Source organism: Myxocyprinus asiaticus, chromosome 37 (assembly GCF_019703515.2).
Source record: "Myxocyprinus asiaticus isolate MX2 ecotype Aquarium Trade chromosome 37, UBuf_Myxa_2, whole genome shotgun sequence".
NCBI lineage: Eukaryota > Metazoa > Chordata > Actinopteri > Cypriniformes > Catostomidae > Myxocyprinus > Myxocyprinus asiaticus.
Genome location: NC_059380.1, coordinates 12954657 through 12976336, shown reverse-complemented (window position 1 = coordinate 12976336; position 21680 = coordinate 12954657). Strand labels below are relative to the sequence as shown.

At 38.3% G+C, this 21680-nt stretch overlaps 1 protein-coding gene across 7 annotated transcripts in view; it reads right to left on the bottom strand.

Moving 5' to 3' along the window:
- LOC127428380 (death-inducer obliterator 1-like) overlaps positions 1-21186 on the bottom strand; it is a 37701-nt gene extending 16515 nt beyond the window's left edge. For 5 of the 7 annotated variants that reach the window (XM_051676727.1, XM_051676729.1, XM_051676731.1 and 2 more), the window contains exons 1-4: positions 21052-21184; positions 7942-7999; positions 2118-2231; positions 805-1690 (exon numbers count right to left, since the gene is read on the bottom strand). In XM_051676727.1, the coding sequence (XP_051532687.1) occupies positions 805-1690; positions 2118-2199 (968 nt within the window). In that variant the 5' untranslated portion in view covers positions 2200-2231; positions 7942-7999; positions 21052-21184. Of the gene's footprint in view, positions 1-804; positions 1691-2117; positions 2232-7941; positions 8000-21051 lie in introns of all 7 variants that reach the window. The other 2 variants (XM_051676732.1, XM_051676733.1) reach the window with 2 other exon arrangements.
- Between the last annotated feature and the right edge of the window lie 494 nt (positions 21187-21680).

Below are 21680 nucleotides of genomic sequence, written 5' to 3'. Positions count from 1 at the left end.
TCTTAAATTTAGGGCATGCGTTAACACGTTAATTTTGACAGTGCTACTTGTTCACTTATTGCAGTAAGGGCTGGTTTGAACTCAGATTTCTGCTTGTGATTGTTGTGTAGTGCATGGTAAGGATACAGTGTACCATTCAACTATGGTTAAAGGAACAACTTTGGCAAAAGACTATGGACTTTCTGGGCTGATAATTTGTTGTGGCTGATATCTTATTTTTGCATTTTAACCATCTCAACAGGAGAAGTTTGCTACTTAGCCAATTAATTAAAAACCACCTGACTGCAATGACCAAATCTTAACTACTGCCTTTTAATTTGCTTACAAATTAAAGTTTTCCGAAATATGCAATTTGCAAAAAACATAATACAGATTGCACAGGCATGTGTACAACAACAAATATTTGTTTCACTCAAAGATCAAACCACAGCAAATATTTGTAAAACTGAAAACCCTCACAAATATCTTAGACATATCCTAAAATACAAACTTGTTTTCATTGTCACATTACTTTATGAAACAAACAGAATATAAAGAAGCATATTGTTGATTACATCAGATAATCCCCATTAAAACAAGCCCAAAACAAAACAAAAAATAGTTAAATAATCCACACAGTGACATGACATGCCAACTGTGGCTAAAAAGCAGCATCTTTCCTTGTCACGCATACACACCGGCTTTTATACGTAAATATACTGCAACATACTATCGTTTAAACTTATGGTCTGTAATTCCACTATCGGCATGAATAATATCCGCGACCAGTCTCTATCATCACTCTCGGTCACCTAAGACACATACCTCTTGTTGTGTTTCTGCCTGCAGATGCAGTATAGTGCATTAGGGTCATAACCGTCACTGTCGGATTCACTGGACGGTGACTCTTCATCATCATCATCATCTTCATCATTCTCTTTGCGAAGCTTTGCTTCTGATTTGGGTTTAGTGTCTTTTTTAAAGTCTTTACTGACTGCCCTGGTAGGATGTCTATTTATGGACTCGTTTGAGGACTTCTCTTCGCTCTTACCCTTCTCCTCCTCCCCATCTTCCCCCTCTTTCTTCACATCCATTGCTTGTTCTTCATCTTTTGATTCCTCATCCTTTCCATCTTCAACACTGGCCCCAGTCTCAACATTTTCTTGAGTCTCTTTTGTTACTTCACCTCCAGCATCCTCCTCGTTTTCAGAGCTGCCGTCTTCACTGTGTGAATCACCACCTGCTTTAGGCTTGACCGCTCTCCTTGTCCTTCCTCGGCCCCGTTTCCTTTTCTGTGGTGAGGCCACTTTCTGTTCCTCTGTTTTGGCCTCAGCGTTCCCATCAAAGCTGGCTTCGGAGGCCGTTTCGGCATCGGTTGGGGTCTGAGATGGAGGATCCCCCCCCTCAAGCCGTGAGGGACCACTCCTTCTTCCCGTTCCTCTTCCACGCTTTACAGTGACCAGAAACTCTTCCAGTTTATCAGTGCGCTTAGCCTGCCTACCGCTGCGACGCACCGGGGCACCTTTGCCCTCTGGGGTCTCTACAGCCATCTCTCCTGGGATTTCCCTCTTAGCAATGGTAGTCCGACGAAAGCCCCAAGTCTTCTTAAACTCACAAGAGGGCTTGGTGGATTTTTCAGGATCCTCTACTTTATCTTCACCAACATAACCTTGGTCTTTTTGATCTTTGACTTCTGAAACTGATGTTGGTTCTGTGTGCGAGATGTAGCAAAAATATAGTTTGACTCGACAATAAAAGACAATGCTGCACTAAAATATAAGTCCTTAATTAACAGCATGCAAAAGAAATCTTATTTTGATTGCAATTGATCAAGCTGTGATAAATGCATTTAATTTGACAAATCAACAAGTGCAGGTGAAATGTGTCAAAACAAGTATAAGCAAATTTTAAATGGCATTATGACACTTGTAACATCACATTCTGACAAGATTATTGAACAATGCTTTTTGATATTTAACATATCCCAGTGCATTTCCAGAATTAAGTGCCCCTTAAGTTTCTATTATCCAATTTCTGTAATTCCCCATTTAAATTAAAATCCTCTAGGCATTCTGACTCCAGTTAATCCCACGGCTCTCTTGTGCAGGAGTGCATGTGGTGGAGTGGGCCGTGGGTACCTTGTGAGCTGGTATCCACTGGATCCTGGCTGGACTCAGGCTCTGGGGCTTGAGCCAGCTCAGGGCTCACACTCTCCTCCATAGCAGAGAGACACTACTTTTCAAACAGAATATCTACAATTAAGAAAGAAGAGAGTTTTAATGGAGAGCCAAGCTCCCAAATACTACAACAGGCTCCAAGTATGAAGTCTTCTCAGCTGGGTAGTGTCTGTGTCTAAATGGAGCCTTTTCTGCTTTGTATGTTTTCCATGCATTTAATGAATTACGAAAATTGAAATTTGCTCCATCTCAGAATATCCCCAAGTAATTTTCAAAAGAAGTGTTTGGAGATCTCTGATCTATTGTACCTATGGCAGTGTGCCCATCAAGTCCAACAAAATGACGTTCTACACAATCTAAGAAATCACAAGATATTCTGAACTGATACTCTGAAGAATTCAATTGAAAAGTGAACCCTTGGATTCAATAACTGGTCGATCGTCCTTTGGCAACAATAACCTGAACCAAGCGTTTTCGGTAGCTGCGGATTAGACCTGAACAACTATAGCTGTTTTTCCACCATTGGGCCAAACAGTTCTTGTCCCAAAACTGTACCACTCTGTGCCGATTCTGACCAATTCTCACGGGTACGCTTTTTTTTCCCCACTTTGGTGCTGTGAAATCAGTAGAATATACGTAACAAATCCACGTAAGAGGTAAACATTGGAACGAGTAAGGACTGCCTTTTCACTGGTTTTACTCTGCTAACAAACAGCAAAGACACGGACCATGTCGCAAAAAGGAAAGTAAAGAGAAAAAGGCACAAGGTTTACCATCATTTGATGAGGGCTTGTGTTTACCACCGGACACGAACATGCAGAAATGTAAAAGTTCCCAGACTAGCTTAAAAGGATATTTATTGACAAAGTATTAGAAGTATTATATGAAAATTGTATATAATTTAATTATAATTATAATTTTCTTTATTTATCACACATTATACATTTGCACATATACAGTGAAATTCTTCTTTTTCACATATCCCAGCTAGGCTGGGGTCAGAGTGCAGGGTCAGCCATGATACGGCGCCCCTGGAGCAGATAGGGTCAAGGGCCTTGCTCAAGGGCCCAACAGTGGCATCTTGGCGGTGCTGGGGCTTGAACCCCCGACCTTCTGATCAGTAACCCAGAGCCTTAACCGCTGAGCCACCACTGTATATGAGAATATACTGATATATTTTGAGTTTAAATGAGCTACGAATCTACTTCCTTGACGGAAAAGGCGTGTAGAGAAATAAATGTAGGCTACAATACTAGTTAAACCATCATAATAAAATCATGAAGATGCATTAAACAAGTCGCCACGTACTAGACCCATTCTACTAGCACGGTTCAGTACGGTTGAGTACAGTTAGCTAACCGTGCCGAGAATTCCGGGCCAAGAACGGTTTATAATCGTGCCGAACCGTGCTCCAATGGAAATGCTACTGTAAGCGTTCCGTACCGTACTCATAACCATTCGGCCCGATGGTGGAAAAGCAGCTTATTCTTCCTTACAAAACTGCTTCAGCATTGCCATACGGACCCTTTTCACAGACGTGCTGACGCATTTCCGCCTTTTTTATCACCGTAAAAGTAGCAAACTTTTTTATATTTCCAATTTTACAAATATTTATATTTTCTCTATATTTTTAACACTGAACTTTGTATTATATTACCCTGGAGTGAGTTTTAAAAAAAACAAGTTACCACAGCTGCGATGAGGCTTCTAACAGCTGCTGAGGGAGTGACAGAACATTTTGCCCTTTTATCTCTTTATCCAGCACTATATACATTTATCGTCCTTTGAAAAGCTGTGAAAGCACAATCGCTGATTTTTTATTTTGTTGTTGGAGAACACGGGTGAGCAAAAATTACATTTGTTGTGGTCTCCCATTCACTGCCATTCAAGTTTAACCAACTATATGTCTACTTCTGCTCTGCAAACCCGGATATGTGAAAAGGGTCTATTCTTAGGATGTCTGGTGTGAACGGCTTTCTTGAGGTCATTCCGCATTCCAATATCTCTATTGGATTAAGGTCTGGGCTTTGATTGGGCAACTCCAAAAGGTGGATTGTATTTTTTTGAAGCCATTCTGCAAGGGATCTACTTCAATGTTTAGGGTCACTGTCCTGCTGCATCATCCAACTTCTACTGAGCTTTAGCTGGCGCACAGCCACACTGACATTATCCTGTAGGATATCTTGATAATCTTGGGAATTCATTTTTTCCGATATTTCAATGATGGCGAGCAGACCAGGCCCCGAAGCAGCCCCAAATCATGATGCTCCCTCCACCGTACTTCACTGTTGGGATGATGATTTCATGTTTGTATATGGTGCCCTGTTTACGCCATATGTAGTGCTCTGTGTTCTTCCCAAACAATTCAACCTTAGTTTTAATCAGGACACAAAACATTTTCCCAATAGCGTTGTGGAATGTCAAGGCATGCAGCAATGTTGTTGTTGGAAAGTAGCAGTTTCTTCGTGGTGTCCTGCTATGGACACCATCCCTGTATAATGTTTTCCGTAGACTCATGAACTGAGATGTTAACCAGTTCCAATGATTCCTTCAAAGACTTTAGCTGTCGCTCTAGTCACCCTTTGAGTTATCTTGGCTGGACAGCCACTTCTAGGGTAAGCAGCCACAGTACTAAATAGTCTCCATTTATAGACAGTTTGTCTAACTGTGGACAGATGAATATCTAAGCTCTTTGAGCTAAATTTGTCAGCAGATGCTTCTTGTGAATAGCAAACAAAATGTTTGAGTGCTTTTTTATAAATCAAAGTAGCTCTAACCCACACCTCCAATCTCTTTAATTGGATGCCAGGTTTGCCAACTCCTGACTCTAATTAGCTTTTGATGACGTCATTAGCCTAGGTGTTTACATACTTTTTCCAACCTACACTGTGAATTTTTTAATGATTTATTCAGTATGTATAAGAACAATACAATAATTTGTGTGTTAGTGGTTAAAACAGATTGTGTTTGTTCATTATTGTAACTTGGATGAAGATCAAACCAGATTTTAAGACAAATTTATACATTAAATGCAGGTAATTCCAAAGGGTTCACATACTTTTCTTGCCACTGTTTTTCTCATCTTTTCTCTGCACGAATTCACTGCACTCCCTAGTTTCCACTAGAATCAGTATATCACGAACAGAAATTTGGGCACTAGCAAAGGCCTTGACTCAAAAATTGGGAGACTGATGAATCAAATATCTGTGATACGTTTACGAGGTTATGAATTAAAATGTTCCTAGTATTTATAATAACATCGATGTACACTGCCTAGCCAAATAAAAATTTGCATATTCTATTTTGTTGGACCGCCTTTAGCTTTGATTACAGTGTGCATTAGTCGTGACATTGTTCCAACAACCTTAAGCAACGTCACAACATTTATTTACGTCCAAATTTGCATACATTTTTGGCCGAGATCTTGTATTGATGATGAGAGAGTCGAATCACTCCGTAAAGTATTCTCCAGCACATCCCAAAGACTTTCAATGGTGTTAAGGTCAGGATTTGGCCATGAGGCCAATTCATTTGTGAAAATGATTCCTCATGCTCTTTCACGATTTGAACCCAATGAATCTTGGCACTGTCGTCCTGGAATATGCCCGTGCCGTGAGAAAAGAAAAAAATCCATTGATGGGATAACCTGGTCATTCAGTACATTCAGACAGTCAGCTGACTTCATTTTATTGCCGCATAATGTTGCTGAGCCTAGACCAGACCAGTTGAAGCAACTCCAGATCATAACATTATTTAAATCCAAACAGTGACTTTTTTTTTGTCCAGGCAGTGTATTACAAACCACAGTCAATATCCTTATGCTTTAATTTCTGTGGAAAAAGTACAGTGTCATTACATGTGCTTGTCCATTAGAATCACATGAGACTGAAGAAATTATAAAAATCGTGAGCAGGCTATCCTCAATGGTTCTTACAGTGCATTCTGGACAATTTTAAGGAGTGAACTGGGCTGCTTTTTAGGCTCTTTGCAATTAAAATAACTTAAGATCCACATTTTTGTCTTCTCTGTTGTTCACTAGCTACCTAAACTAATAAACACCTATGAAGTAGGTCATCTTTTGTGTTGAGTTTAGAGCCACACTTTGCATCCCCATCCCCTTAACCTGGTTATCATTACTGGTAACATGAAGAAAACATCTAAGCACGAGACGCAGCATGAAAACACAGCAAAAAAAAAAAAAGAAACGTCCCTTTTTCAGGACACTGTATTTTAAAGATAATTTTGTAAAAATCTAAATAACTTTACAGATCTTTATTGTAAAGGGTTTAAACAATGTTTTCCATGCTTGTTCAATGAACCATAAACAATTAATGAACATGCACCTGTGGAATGGTCGTTAAGACACTAACAGCTTACAGACAGCAGGCAATTAAGGTCACAGTTATAAAAACGTAGGACACTAAAGAGACCTTTCTACTGACTCTGAAAAACACCAAAAAAAAGATGCCCAGGGTCCCTGCTCATCTGTGTGAACATGCCTTAGGCATGCTGCATGGAGGCATGAGGACTGCAGATGTGGCCAGGGCAATAAATTGCACTGTCCGTACTGGGAGACGCCTAAGACAGTGCTACAGGGAGACAGGAAGGACAGCTGATCATCCTCGCAGTGGCAGACAACGTGTAACAACACCTGCACAGGATCAGTACATCCGAATATCACAACTGCGGGACAGGTATAGGATGGCAACAACAACTGCCCAAGTTACACCAAGAACGCACAATCCCTCCATCAGTGCTCAGACTGTACGCAACAGGCTGAGAGAGGCTGGACTGAGGGCTTGTAGGCCTGTTATAAGGCAGGTCCTTACAACACATCACCAGCAACAATGTCGCCTATGGACACAAACCCACCTTCGCTGGACCAGACAGGACTGGCAAAAAGTGCTCTTCACTGATGAGTTGTGGTTTTGTCTCACCAGGGGTGATGGTCGGTCTTGTGTTTATCGTCGAAGGAATGAGCATTACACCGAGGCCTGTACTCTGGAGCGGGATTGGTTTGGAGGTGGAGGGTCCGTCATGTTCTGGGGCGGTGTGTCACAGCATCATCGGACTGAGCTTGTTGACACTGCAGGCAATCTCAACGCTGTGCATTACAGGGAAGACATCCTCCTCCCTCATGTGGTACCCTTCCTGCAGGCTCATTCTGACATAATCCTCCAGCATGACAATGCCACCAGCCATACTGCTCGTTCTGTGCGTGATTTCCTGCAAGACAGGAATGTCAGTGTTCTACCATGGCCAGCAAAGAGCCCAGATCTCAATCCCATCGAGCACGTCTGGGACCTGTTGGATCAGAGGGTGAGGGCTAGGGCCATTCCCCCCAGAAATGTCTGGAAACTTGCAAGTGCCTTGGTGGAAGAGTGGGGTAACATCTCACAGCAAGAACTGGCAAATCTGGTGCAGTCCATGAAGAGGAGATGCACTGCAGTACTTAAGGCAGCTGGTGGCCACACTACCAGGTAGTTTCAATTAAAAAAAAAATTCAAATAATAAAAAGTTGACTTGTTTAAAGCTAAATAAGTCAGAATAATGCAGTATACTAAAAATGAATGCTGCTTTGTAATCTAAAGGGCTGCCAACCATGCACTGCATTAACCCTGTTAGAAAAAAATGGCAGGCTCTGTCTATTATGCATTTTGCACTGCAGATAGTGTCGTAACATTTGGTCACATTTACAAGTTAAAAGCTACTCAGTAGCACCAGACAAACAGTAACTGTGTTTAATCATATAGTCTCAAAATAACAGAGTAGTGAAATGCTGTACCTGTTTATATCAGCTTGTCAGCGATGAAGACTGGCACTCTTCTTTTAGAGATACACATCTAAAAACATAACAAAAATTAATCAGTAAGAATAGTAACTAAAACTTAGACCTCTGACAGTGTGAACTATATGTTCAGTACCACACAAGGTACTATAAGTGACAGTACCATTTTAGCACTTGTTATACAACTGAATGTAAACCATGTTATTTCTTGTAAATTGTACACGTTATTTCAAACACTGACAGCTCATATCATTATTACATATACAATTTCATGATATAATATTAATTGATAGAATGTAGAACTTGTATATTTTAAAAAGTGAAAATGTGATTATAATAATGATGAAAAACTTTAAAGCTGATGTAATTTCTACGACACTAAGCACCACAGAATGGAACTGCAAAAATTAACCATGCTTTCAAAACAGCTTTCTAAATACACCACTCATCTGCCGTTGTTTGAACCATTACAACATTGGTTGAGTAACGTTGTTGGGGAGGGTCTAAGCGGGTTGCTCTAAACCAGGGATGGGCGACTGGCGGCCCGCAGGCCGTATACAGCCCACTGTATCATTGAATATGGCCCGTCGGACAAGACTGAGGATTGATTTTATTTCTTTGAAAAAGGGATTATGTAAAGATTGCATTCAGTTTATGATGTTATTACAACTATTGACCAGAAGAGGTTGCTTGTTCTTAGCAGAACTTCTGATCACTGTAGGATTCTAGCATGCAACATCTTACACTTGCTCATCATTTATAAGGTAAATTGAGCTAAATTTGACCTCAGCTTGTCAGCGCCATAGTGCGTGCTATTGTTAATGTACGCAGGTGGAACCCATGTCTTTTGTTTGCCTGGATACGAAATCTGTCATTAAAGATTTCAATTTGATTCCCAAATACACCATTGATCCCAAAGTGATCAAAGAGGCGTACAGTATGAGAAATACACACACCAGAGCTGCTCTCCTCACAGATGTAAAGGGTAAATAAAATACAAGGGTAAAAGGCATCAAAAGTTTTTACGAAATCCGTGACAGTTTGGGAATCACCAAAGACATCTAATGCTGTTTCGCTCGTGCTTGTGAAAAATGGAAAAGTTGTTATAAGAGGGAGAAACTTTGAAGAAATGCGTGATTGAGATGCCTGACTGACTGTTGAAAAGTCTTGTGAATAGAGAGAATGTTCTCTGATGCACGGGACTGTTCGGTCCGTGTATGTTGTGGTGCTGAAATGTTTTGTATTAATGCACTGAAATGTTAAGTTCTTGTATCCAGTTTTGTTACTGATGATAATATTGAGATTTTAACTAATACCTATAAGCTTTTTTATGAGGTGGGGTTGAAAATGTTGTCTGTTCATTTGTGTGTTTGTCTGTTGCAAATGCAGACAACGCAAATGAGAAAATTTTCTTGAAAATGTAAGTCTGAAGTATATTGCTTGTCAATTGAACATGAATTTAAACATGTGAACGGCATGTTTTAGTAAAAACGCAAGTTATAAAATAATTATATTAGTTTTTATAAATATTGTTAAATAAAATGTTAATATATGTAACAAAATCTTTAAAAGATCATTGCATTAGTTGTGCATAGATTACCCACAATAATAAGGAAATTGAGTAAAGGGGTGAACATTGTTAAGAGTGCGAATTTGTAATCCGGCCCCATGGTAGAAAGGAGAAAAAATGCTGGCCCTCGCCTCCTTCAAAGTTGCTCATCCCTGCTCTAAACAAACGGGAATTTCATAGTGCCACAGAGAGAGTTTACAGTTTGAGAAAATGAACTTCTGAATGACTGACTTGTAGTTATCTCTACATATTAAGCTGGTTTAAAAGGAAGTATTTTAACACTGAAAAAGTTACACTTTACAGCTTTAAAAGGCAGAAATGTAAACCTTATAATTTTATAAAAGCACATTCATTAATTCTTCTGTTAAAACTCATGTATTATTTCCGCTGTAAAGTTATTTAAATTGTCATTTTTACAGTCATTTTAGGGTTTGTTGACATTACATTGTCATGCAGAGTATCTGAAGGTTCGAAGGAAATGTAAAACTTTTTAAGGCCAAAAAAAGGAACAATTTAAGACCACTTTTGCAATAAATTTTGTTTTATTGCATTTTAATATCTCTGTGAAGCACTTTGTGATCTGCAAAAGGTGCTATTTAAATAAACTTTATTTAATATTTACGTAAAGATAATATATTTTCATATTATGTAATTATTAATATTATAATATTTATATAACTATATTATTATTGTTTTGTATATTACAACATTTTAAAAATTGACTGATTCAGATGGCAGAGAAAATACCTGTATATGTCAGATCTAGAGAGATGGAAATGAGAGATATAACAGGTGTAACTCTGAAGCTGAGTAGTTCTGTTAGCTGTACAATTCTGGTCAAGGTGTTGTAAAATAAGGAAGTGCCACGATTTGAAAGGCGCCAAAAGACCGCTCCAACCTTTGAAAGGCGCTTACAAAGTGCAACGTTGAGAGCTTTGTCGATTAACAACAGGAGCTATAGTGTTAGTGCATCACTCGCTTACAGAGATGCAGAATAATGCCATTTGCATTTCAGATAAACAGGTTTATACATGTGTAACATCGTAAGTTCAGTAAAAATGCTCTTGCTTTCGCTCCTCTGCATGCACTCACACTAAATTCAAACGCATGCTGCCTGCACGAGAGCGCAAGATGATTTTGACCTGCGCAGATTCTGCTGTTTTAAGCATCTACTCTGTTCACGCCCCAAAACTTAAGACCTCAGCAAACGAAATTTAAGACTTCTTATAATTATAAATATATTATAAAAATACTTATGGCCTTAAATTTTAAAAAGTCAATTTAAGACTTAAAGGGCCCGCAGGTACCGTCATGTCAATGAAGTTGTAAAATTGGCTTTACAAAGAAAAGGTTAGTAATTGATTTTATCACACTAAAATCATTTTAACACGCATATTACGTTTTGTGGCAATACTTTTGATAAAGTGAGTATTTTAAGTTAACGTTCAAAAATTGGCCCCATTCACTTCCATTGTAAGTGCCTCACTTTTTTAAGGGACTAGTCAATATTAATTTTTGTGGCAATCAATGTTATACCACAATTGCTGTCGTTGCTCAACTTGTATTGAACCCCGAATATTCCTTTCAAGTCAGCATGAAATTAATTTATTATAAATCTATTTCCTTAATGCATGTTACTATTCTTGTGAATGATTCATCCATGCACATTATAAAACTTTTTTTGAGCTCATATTCTTTAATCAAAATGTTTTAACTCTCTTCCGCTGATATGTGACTCTTCGAGCGCTCATCAGTTAAGCCAACAGTCAAAAGTTTTTCGTCAGTTTTAGCTCCTTCAAAAGTGAGTCTGTCATGTACACAAACCTGGCACAGAGATGGTCAAGCTGTTTCCACCACAAAACCCTGTTCCATCCATCAAACTACTGTGGTTACAGACCAGCTGGCTTGAATTTTGATGTTTTGGAGGAATAGCAGTGAATTCACGGTTGTGTTTGAGTTATTTCACACCTGAATGTTTCCCGGAATTATCACTTCAGATGAAACGCAAGTTGGATGGAGACAAAGTGGCTGAAGTATATTCATTTTTTAATGCAGGCATTTTTCAGAGGTTTAGTGATGTGCAGCACGAGTAAGTGTTCTTAATTTTTTTATATTTAGTGTATTGTGATTCAAAATGTGGAAACATTGGACTTGCACAACTGCTTAAACCTCGTTATTGCAAAGGCCGTGATGCACTGCGTTTGATGTATTAATGTTGTCAGTTAGATCATTGTTTGGTTCTCAAGTCAGTAGAAAAGTGTGCCAGTGTTGAGATTGGTATCTTAGTTTCCCTGGAAACTGGCTCTGGCATGAGCAGCACTGTGGAAAGGGGTGTGTGTGTGTTTGTGTGTGTAAACTAAAGACAAATGGCTATTTATGTAAAAAGAGACTAAATGTTCGAAATGTCCAATCCCCACATCCTTTTGCAGTAGAAAATACGTAAAAAAAAAACAAATAGAACAGCGCTCATCAAGGCTCTTCATTGTGACTTTAAGCCTTTAAAAACTTATGACATGAAAAATAATATATTAAATATCTAACTATTTCCAAATACTACAAATATCTCTTTTTGGTCAACTTCAGTCTTGGTCCATTTTACAGTTACATTGTTGTTTCTGGAACCCAGCTAGCCTGAACAGCTATTATATCATATTAGATTGATAAGTATACAATAGTAAAATATTTCTGTCCTAAATTCTTCACTTTCTCATATTCATTTAAGGCTCTCAGATTAAACCAACAAGTCATTATTTCGCATGAAGGAAGACCTTTGACCGTGTATATGAACCTGCAATGACCATAAACATTTGCCATTTCAAGATTGTTAAAATAAAGTTAAACTGGAGTGCTTTGCTTTCACCATCAAAATCCTTTATTTATTTATTTATTTATTTTTTTGCAAGAGTTTGGTGTGAAGCTCTGCAGATGCATACTGTGCAAAATCCGATTCATAAAGCAGAAAACTGAGGAATACACAAAGCAGGGCTTGACATTAATGCTTGTCTGGGACAAGTGGATTTTTGAAGGGGCAACTGAAAGAATTTACTTGCCAGACTGGACAAGCAGACTGATTAAAACATCAATAATGAAAAAATAACTGGCTATATTTGTGATAGGCTAGGCCTGTGTCACTTATTTCAAAGTTCATATTCTTATTCTGCAGTTGACAATAATCCAGTGTGCGTAAATTCATAATTCGCTAGTGATCTAGTAACAGCTGTGCCCTGTTTGATTGACAGACATGTTGGGTTTCTCATTAAACTTAGTTCACTGTTCAGCCAGTTCCCACCTCCTTGCCCACCTTTACCTGTTACAGTGGTGCCGAAACCCAGGAGGGAGGAGGGATGTGCTGTCGCAGAGTCCTCGCCGCTGCCATCCACCAGGGGAGCAGCTGCAGCTGTCTGCCTGGGGACAGAGGGGCCGCTGCTGGCTGCCAAGAGCCAGAGGAACTGTTGCCGTCTGCCAGAGGGCGGAGGAGCGGTTGAGGACTGGACGGCAGCATGTCTGGGACCAGCGAGCAAGTTTTTCTCTCTCTCGGTGTGTCTCCTGCTCGCCCTTTCCCTCTCCCCATGCCTCCCCTCCCCTCTCCCCCAGGTTCCTAGGAGGCGGGGTGGACCACCGGCTGACAGAACGGCCAGAATGGTAGCGTCTCCCCAACAGAGATGGGGGGGGGGGGGGGGGATGGCGTTGCCGGGACGTGAGTGCGCACGGCCGGCGCTGAATCACATGATTAGCAGAAGAGCGAGATAAAGGGGGGCCGGAGAAGCCAGTTCGAGAGGATGAGCTGCTTGTGCGTGCGTTCGTTTATGCTGAGTTTCTCATTAAACTTTATGTTGACTGTTCAGTTGGTTCCTGCCTCCTCCTTGCCCAACTTTACCTTTTACAGTGATGTCTAAAGTGAACATACACAGCAGAGAAAAAGGAAGATTTCTATTAAAATGTCAGACTTGTAAGTGTAAATGTAAGCTAATAGACCTGCTGCTGTCTAGTGTGTCATTATATTAATCAAACAACCATAACAAGAAAACGAGAAAACCACTCACTGCTCTTGACTAATGCCCGGCCAATTTATATGTTTACCGATATGCGCAGATATGAAAACTTTTTTTCAGAACATATAATGCAGAAAACAATGCTTTAGAATTGGTGGCATAACGTAGTTTGTCCAGCAGAGCATGCTCTGACTCCACGGTTTACAGAGCTGAGCTGACGGTGGTTCTGGTGACGGTGGTTCTGCAGACCGTGTAGAGTGGTGCGGAGTTAAGCGGTGTCTTTGCGGTAAGTTGCTAACTAGTTTGTAAAATACATACTGGAAGTTAATAAAAAAATGACCCCATCATTTTCCCTTTTCAATATAACTAATATACTGTTAACCCTGTCCCTGACAACCATGTCACTCATGTTTATCACATCTGTTTGCTATGTTAGCCAGCTATAGTTTCTCAGAGCATCTTTTTGCAGCTCAGCAGACAACGGTGCGGTGGTGGACTGTGTCTGTTGAGTGTTGATTTCACGCTACGTTGTTACCTAGTTGGTGAGACACAATGCTGTAAAGTAAATAAAATCCATCTTTTGGTCTCTGTGACAACGATCTTTTATCTAACCACATAGCTACTTTCATACCTTGTCAGCTGAGTGGAAGCTAATGTGTAAACATGTATTCACCAAACTGTTTTGTTCAGGATTCGCAGTTTGGTACCCCCTTCAACTGAACAATTCCAGTCGTTGCATTTACAAAATGTAATATTTAAAAGTCTGGTTTTCCACCATTGAAAGTTTCCCCTGACCTTGCATAACAAAATATGGTGTATTCAAGACATCTCTTGACTCGGCAGGTGTAAATGCTTCTTGTTTTACAATCTGCCCCTAATTGACTGGCAGTACTAAACAGTACTACTGATGTTTATTTAGCTATTTATTTTATTTTTACTGATTCTTTATTTAAATGGTCAGCCATTGACTGATACTAAACATACAGTACTGATTTTTATTTAGCTATAATTTTAATTTATTCTGTATATAAATGGTCAGCAACTGACTGATACTGAACATACAGTACTGATGTTTATTTAGCTATTTATTGTATTTTTATTCTTTATTTTCTTAGTGTTCATTTCTAGAATTTGTTGACAATGTATAATAATAGTCAAATATTCTTTGATAAAAATATTTAAGAAAGCAGCCTTCTGAGTACATTTGCATAGTCATATCGGTGCACAATCCACATAGAAAAGGTCTGTTTTCATTCCAGCTCAAAAATTAACTATATCGGCCACCATATCGGTAATCGGTATCGGTCTAAAAAATCCCATATCAGCGGGCTCTACTCTTGACTGAAAAACTTTAAAAAGTATAAATGTATTATATTCATACAGTAAAGACCAGTAGTAGTTTTATGTTGCATTTCATTCTGAATGTTTCCTTGAATGCTTGATAGTCTACAGCTGTTAAAACTTTTGAAGCTGTTAAAAAAGTACAATTTTCTTCATTTGTTCTATTATTTTTTTTTCTTTCTATTAATTGCTGTTTTTTTTATTATTTTATTACTGACTGTTTACTAGTCTTGAATCATTAAGAACTTGAAACCATTCTTCCATAATTAACAAGTGTTATTATTTGTTGTGGTTTTGAAGCTGGTATTAAGAATCATCAAATTTCACTACAGAAATGTTGGTATTGTGATAATGTATAGCCTTTATTGTACATGGTAGATCTTGCTGCAATAACATGATGAAAAAGTAGATCTCATTCTATAGAACTATGAGCATCCCTGCTGTTAATGGTGGTGATGGAGGCTTTTCTTTATTTGACTACCATACATGACATAAAATAATTATCATATGACAATAGCCTCCTCCCCTATCCAGTGCAGTTTACATTTCTGTCGCAGAGAATTGAGTTGACTGCATAGGTACACTATTAGATTGGGCATCGTTCATAATTTTATGAAACATACAACAGAAACTTTGACATGTTACTTGAGCATGTAACTTAAAATGTCCTTTTTTCTCTCCGGACAAGTGAGTGAATGACCAATTTACTTGTCCGGAGGACAAGCACATGACAATGCTTACTGTCGAGCCCTGCTTAAAGGCCAAAGTATACTTTGGTTGTCCACGTTGCTGACTGGAACAGGCACAGTATAGTATGTAGGGGTGTAAATCGGACGTTTCATCACGATACGATCTTATATCGATTCTCTTGGCCTGTGCCGATATTTGTTGATACTTCAAAGTCTGCCGCGATAGGATTTCGATTTGATTCAGCCCTCAAATACAACCAAAATATTATTTGAATATTTTATTGAGCTCTCTGAAAAATGCAAATGTAGTATCCACACTGGGACGTCCACAACAAAGTACTTCAGATGTTGAAAAAAATTATACAGATAATAATATAAAAAATAACATTGCACTCAAGTGACCGATCGTTGATTCCAGCTTATTTTTCAGTTTAGTCCAATTCAAAGTACTTACATACCCATGACTTGTTTCCAACTATCCGTACTATCCATGGTTTTCTTGGCTACAACTTCCACAGTTGTAATGAAAAATTATGTTACAGTTAACTGGGATAAATGTTAGTAAGGGTGTTGATGTGTATATGTGAAGTCTTATAACTGATGCTAGTGCTGAGCAGGTGATTTCTCTTTCCGTCGTTAGTGCTGTTCAGAATGTCTGCATTGTCAAGATGTTTCACATGATGGTTAAACTTCTCCATGGTATTTTAAAATAGCAAATTTTCATGTAAAATTCAAATGGGTCGCATTCGCAACAATATCTACGGAAGCCCGAATTAATCGTGCATGTGAGCCGCTCTGCGTTTGTCACGAGAGCTTGCATTTTAAGGAGTGCCCGGTTGATGTGCTCTTAAAGATCCTGTCAATGGAGCTTGCATTTCACGGGAAGCCCGTTTGAGGTGTGCGCACGTCGCATGGATAGCAGAGCACAATTTGGCTTCAAAGACACCGCACACATCCCTGTCCCATGTGAAAAGCATATTTAGCACTCAAAGTTAAATGAATATAGTAAGATTGCTTCATTGCCTGATAGAAATGCGTACGGATGTGACTGACATAAGAGTATTATAATAAAGGTACTTCTTAAAAAAATGTGTATATCGATATATACGCATTTTATCAATAACACTGGATCGATGCATCGATCCAGATCGATGAATCGTTACACCCCTAATAGCATGCGTGATGCAAATTTAGTCAACAGTGGGGCTGAAACATCCTTATTGGCAACGTCGACAATAAAAAGTTGTCACCAAAAATTTACGTTGTCGAATAGTCGTTTGATCTCATTTAACCTAACACAAACTCACATTAAACTCTAATGATGACGCGCGAAAGCAGCACTGCAGTTCGCGCCTGATTAAGGAGAGGAAGAATACACAGCTCACAGTCCAGATGCACTCTAAACTTTCCAAAAAGCTTCAGGTGATGTAGATCATAAAGTATGACGGAATTATACAAAAATACCAAATAAGTAAATACAGAAGCACTCTCGTTGTGGAATAAGTGGAGCTGGAGCTCTTTAAAGGAAACACCCCAGTGTTACATCTTAAATGAAGATATATTTAATACAGAAACAGGTCATGTAAATAACCACAAACTCCGAAACTGGCATTTCTCTGTGCGGTCAGCGCCTCCTCTATGAGTTGAGCAAAGTGTCCCGATCTAAGGGGGAGAGACTGAAACTGTACCCGGCTGACGCACACTCTGTCACGGGGACGCTCATCCCTCAAGTGCGCATGCTTAATGCAGCTAGATTATAACGTGTTGGCTCGCGACTTATTGAATCATAATATATGTCACTGTATTGTGAAGAAACTTGGCAATACGCAGCATTATTAATAAGAGAGAGTTTGTTTTTTTGAGAGTTAAATATGGATTGAAGTGAACAGACAGGTGAGAGAGGTAGACTGTGTTCCATTATACACTGTGGAAAACACAGATGGAATCCAGTCATAAAAACAGAATTAAATATTAAACACGGAATTTGACATATTTGGGATAAAGTGAATGTTTAAATGCACAATTAAACAAAATTTAAATCGTGATATGTCCTGGTGCGTTGATTAAACCATAAAAGGCTGAGATTTAATTAAACAAATAACTTATTTAATGTCTTGATGAGCTGCGTGCTTCAACCATAAGTGAATGAGAGAAGCCACTGCTTACACACCAACTGCATTAATAATATCACGTGCACTTTATTTGCACGTAGATCATGCAGACTATATATTTATATAATATATTTTGCAATTTAATAAGCCCGTTAGCCCATATCCCGAACAGCTTTTCCAGAGGTGAGAAGTGAAGTTGACAAAAACATCCGGTTTTCCCACCAAAATACCAAAATAAAAGCTCCATTTAACTAGACGTGTGAAATTGGGGGAAAAGTGGGACATAAATATATTACTTCTGTACAGTAATATGTATTATTCAATGTAGTAGTAACAATAATGATAATAACATAATATTTAAGCAATATCTCACAAGCAAGAGTTTCATCATCGCTTTCATGAAAACTGTGATGCTCTACTGTGCAGCGCTGTATTTGACCAAAAAAAAAAAAAAAAAACTCCAATGTTGTGTTTTGAAATGTGCTGTAACTATCAGTATAGAAGCACTTCATTTGATAAAAATAATGCAATAGTATGTAGAAAAATAATTGTTTTGTTCTCATTTGATATAAAATTCTATGAATTCATTTGATTAGACAGTTTTTTTATAAATAAAATGTAACTAAACTTTAAAGAGGCCCTATTATGCTTTTTGAGATTTTACCTTTCCTTTAGTGTGCAATATAGCTGTTTGTGCATGTAAAAGGTCTGCAAAGTTAACACCTGGTGACTTAGTTAGGTCTGGGCTAAGGGGCTACTTCGGTTATGGTAAGGCGTGTTACATTTCCGACACGCTCTAAGTGGCTGAACAATCGCAACAGACTGGGCCAGCTTTAAAACCCTTAATTCAGGGAAAATAAAATGGAAAACACAGAATTTGGAAAAAAATAAAATGGATTTCAAAGAGCCCAAAATTTAATAGCAGCAAATCATATGTACACAAAATTTCTTAAGTGAAACAAACACAACAAACATTTTCTGTTCTCAAGGTTTTTTTATTTTCAAGCTCATGCAAATGTGAGTAAATACTGCAAAGTCTTGAAAAGAAAAAAACATAGAAAACAGAAAGTGTTGACTATCCAATGACAAATCTATTGGTAGATTTTGGAAAGGACACAAAGCCTAACAGAAGAGCTAATCGGCAAGCAAACATGGTTTCACCATGCTGATAATCGCAAAATGGCCAAAAAACGCCCCATTAATCGGCCTGTGATATACCGGTCTATCACTAGAGCATACATTGAATGTGTTCATATCTGCTTGCAGTCAAAAGAGTATACTTTAAAAGGCTGAGCACTAAACCGTGTGAAACAACCCAAACGTGGAAAAACAAAGTTTCCCCAACATTTTAGCCTTCTGTAAGTCTGTGGGAGTTTAACTGAATGAGACAGAAAAGTGCCAGATCACACCCGTTACTCATTCTGCTTTTCTAGGTTTCAAGTGGGTTTTTAAAATACACATCAAAACTCAATTTCTGTTCTAATGATGTTTGATATCAGGAAACAAACCAGGCCATATTTTCCTTCAGATATTTTATAGAGATTACTAAAAACACAAAGAGCCTAATTAAGTGTTTTATTTATGGATAATTTTTGTTATTTATTTATATTTTACTTTTTAGAAGATGTTAAGTTTCTTGAGGAAAGTTATAACAATAATCATAATAAGAACAATAACAACAACAATAAGAAGAAAATTGGTGCACATCATCAGACTGAAATGTGGCATTTATTTGGTGTTTTTTTTTACTTTGACTATGTTTATCAAGTTCAAAATAAAGAGAAAACTATATAAGATCAAGACGTTTTCATGTATAAAGTATTTAATTCACTGACTGGATTACTCAAAATTACACACTGTGCCATGACTTAACATATAATACAATTTTATTGATTTTTTAGAAAAATGTATATCTACATCATGATATATATCGTTATAGTAATAGAAAATGACTCATATCGTGATATAGGATTTTGGTCATATCGCCCACACCCATTACATCATGAAGATAAGGAAATGGTAACTCATAAACCTACAAATCTTTACATTACAAACCTTATTCAAGCCAGTTACTAAACTTGCCAATAGGCTTGAGGTTCATAAATCACGCTTGTTTGATGAAAACAAAATAGTCCATACATCACAGGCCTTATTCTGTATTTATTTCAGTATCTCTATTGATAACTATGGTCCTCATCCTGCATGCTACACTAATCTTTTTAAGATAAATGGTGAGGTTGGAGAGCAATGGCATGGCCGCCCTCATCAAGTGCCATAGTAACACACACGTTTACACCAACAAAACTGACACGTCCAATTCACACAACTAACCTCTGTTAAATAAACATGAAACACGAAAAGCTACAGAATAATACAGATAAACAGTCACTTGGCTTTAAACATGGTGTCACACGTTGCAATCGTTAGCGCGCGACCTCCATTTCACATGGTGCGCTGTCTCTTACAAAAGAGACTTTTATATTCGAGCGGATATAGGCTTTTATGTGGTGTATACAGGGTTTCATACTAAATACAAACGTTCCTAGAGATCAATTTACAATATATAGCGAGATTATTAGATGTTTAACGGGTGGGTTTCGGTCACGGAGCGCTGCCACGTGAGGAGCACGCACGACGCACACAAACAGTTTTCCAAATTTATATTGTGAAAATAACTTAAGAAGGGTCATATTTAATGTAAAATGTTTTCTCAACAGAAATATTTCACGTTTTGTTTTTTGTCAACGCGGATAAGATTGCCATGCATCTTTCAGTTACGCAGAAAAATCCAGAACACTGGTCTGGAGTTTTAGACAGAAGTGCTTCATTAACATTACTACTTATAACTATAATTAGACTTAAATAAAAGCGACAAAAACAATGAGCATTACGTTAGGTGTAAAACCACAGTACCGGCGCGCACACCCACTTCGACACAGCACAAATCAAAACTTTTATGGCATAACAATATCCAACAAGAATCACCTTCAAAGGGCAGAAATCATACAGTCAGACGGTGAACAAACTGTATTTACTCTATGAAATAGTGGACAATCAGCTAGTAATAAAAGTGACTACAGAGACATGCATACACATTTCATAAATGTATAACAATGTTTTCAGCTGCACACCAAAATACATATGTATTCTGATTTCCTTTGAGGTCGAAACCTCTGCTTTTAAATCGTCTGCTCCGGGTTGTTGGACTCCACATAATAATCTTTCCTCGACGTCTTAAAAAAAAAATATGGAGGCTCGTGGCGCCATTAATGAAGCGCGAATTTAACTGCTGTAAAACTGACAAACGGTGTGTGCACAACTGTCCATCTCTGCATTTATTCCGCTCGTATGAACGATTAAATAACATGCATTACTGTACATTACAATTGGACATGCATACTCACTTGCTAGCATTTATATTGTGCAACCTACGCTCTGACCTCCATTTTCTTGTCTTGTTGATGATGATGGTGGCGAATGCAGATACCACCAGTGCGCCAGATAGCATGAAGCAAAGCACATTCGCTCCACAGGAGATGTTCAAAGTCAAGCACAGCGCCACGGTGGCGTGGAGGAGAAAATGCACCATTGATATTTGACATGCAGCGTAACTAGGCCCTAGTAATGGTATCCACCTGCAGAGCATACCATACGTCACAGCAGTTCAGGCCAGCAGTCTCAGTCCGGAGGTTAGGGCGGAGCTAAAGACAAAACAACAATCATGGCGGAGAACACGGTGAATTGTTGTCTTTGTAATATCTTTGTAGTCTATCATTCTTTGGTGAACAATGAATCTATATATTAATGCTTAGTTTTTGTTTTTTTGTTATTCTTATTGAAGCTTGATTTTTTTTTTTTGTCATGCTTTATTAAAGCTACACTATGTAACTTTGTTTTGTTAAAAAATAACAACATGTTATTAATGAGAGAGTGCAACAAAAATCCATCTTCCAAACCATGTATTTACTTTACCGAAATACACTTTGATAAACCTATAATAATTATATTATATTATAAATATTTTAGAGCTGTC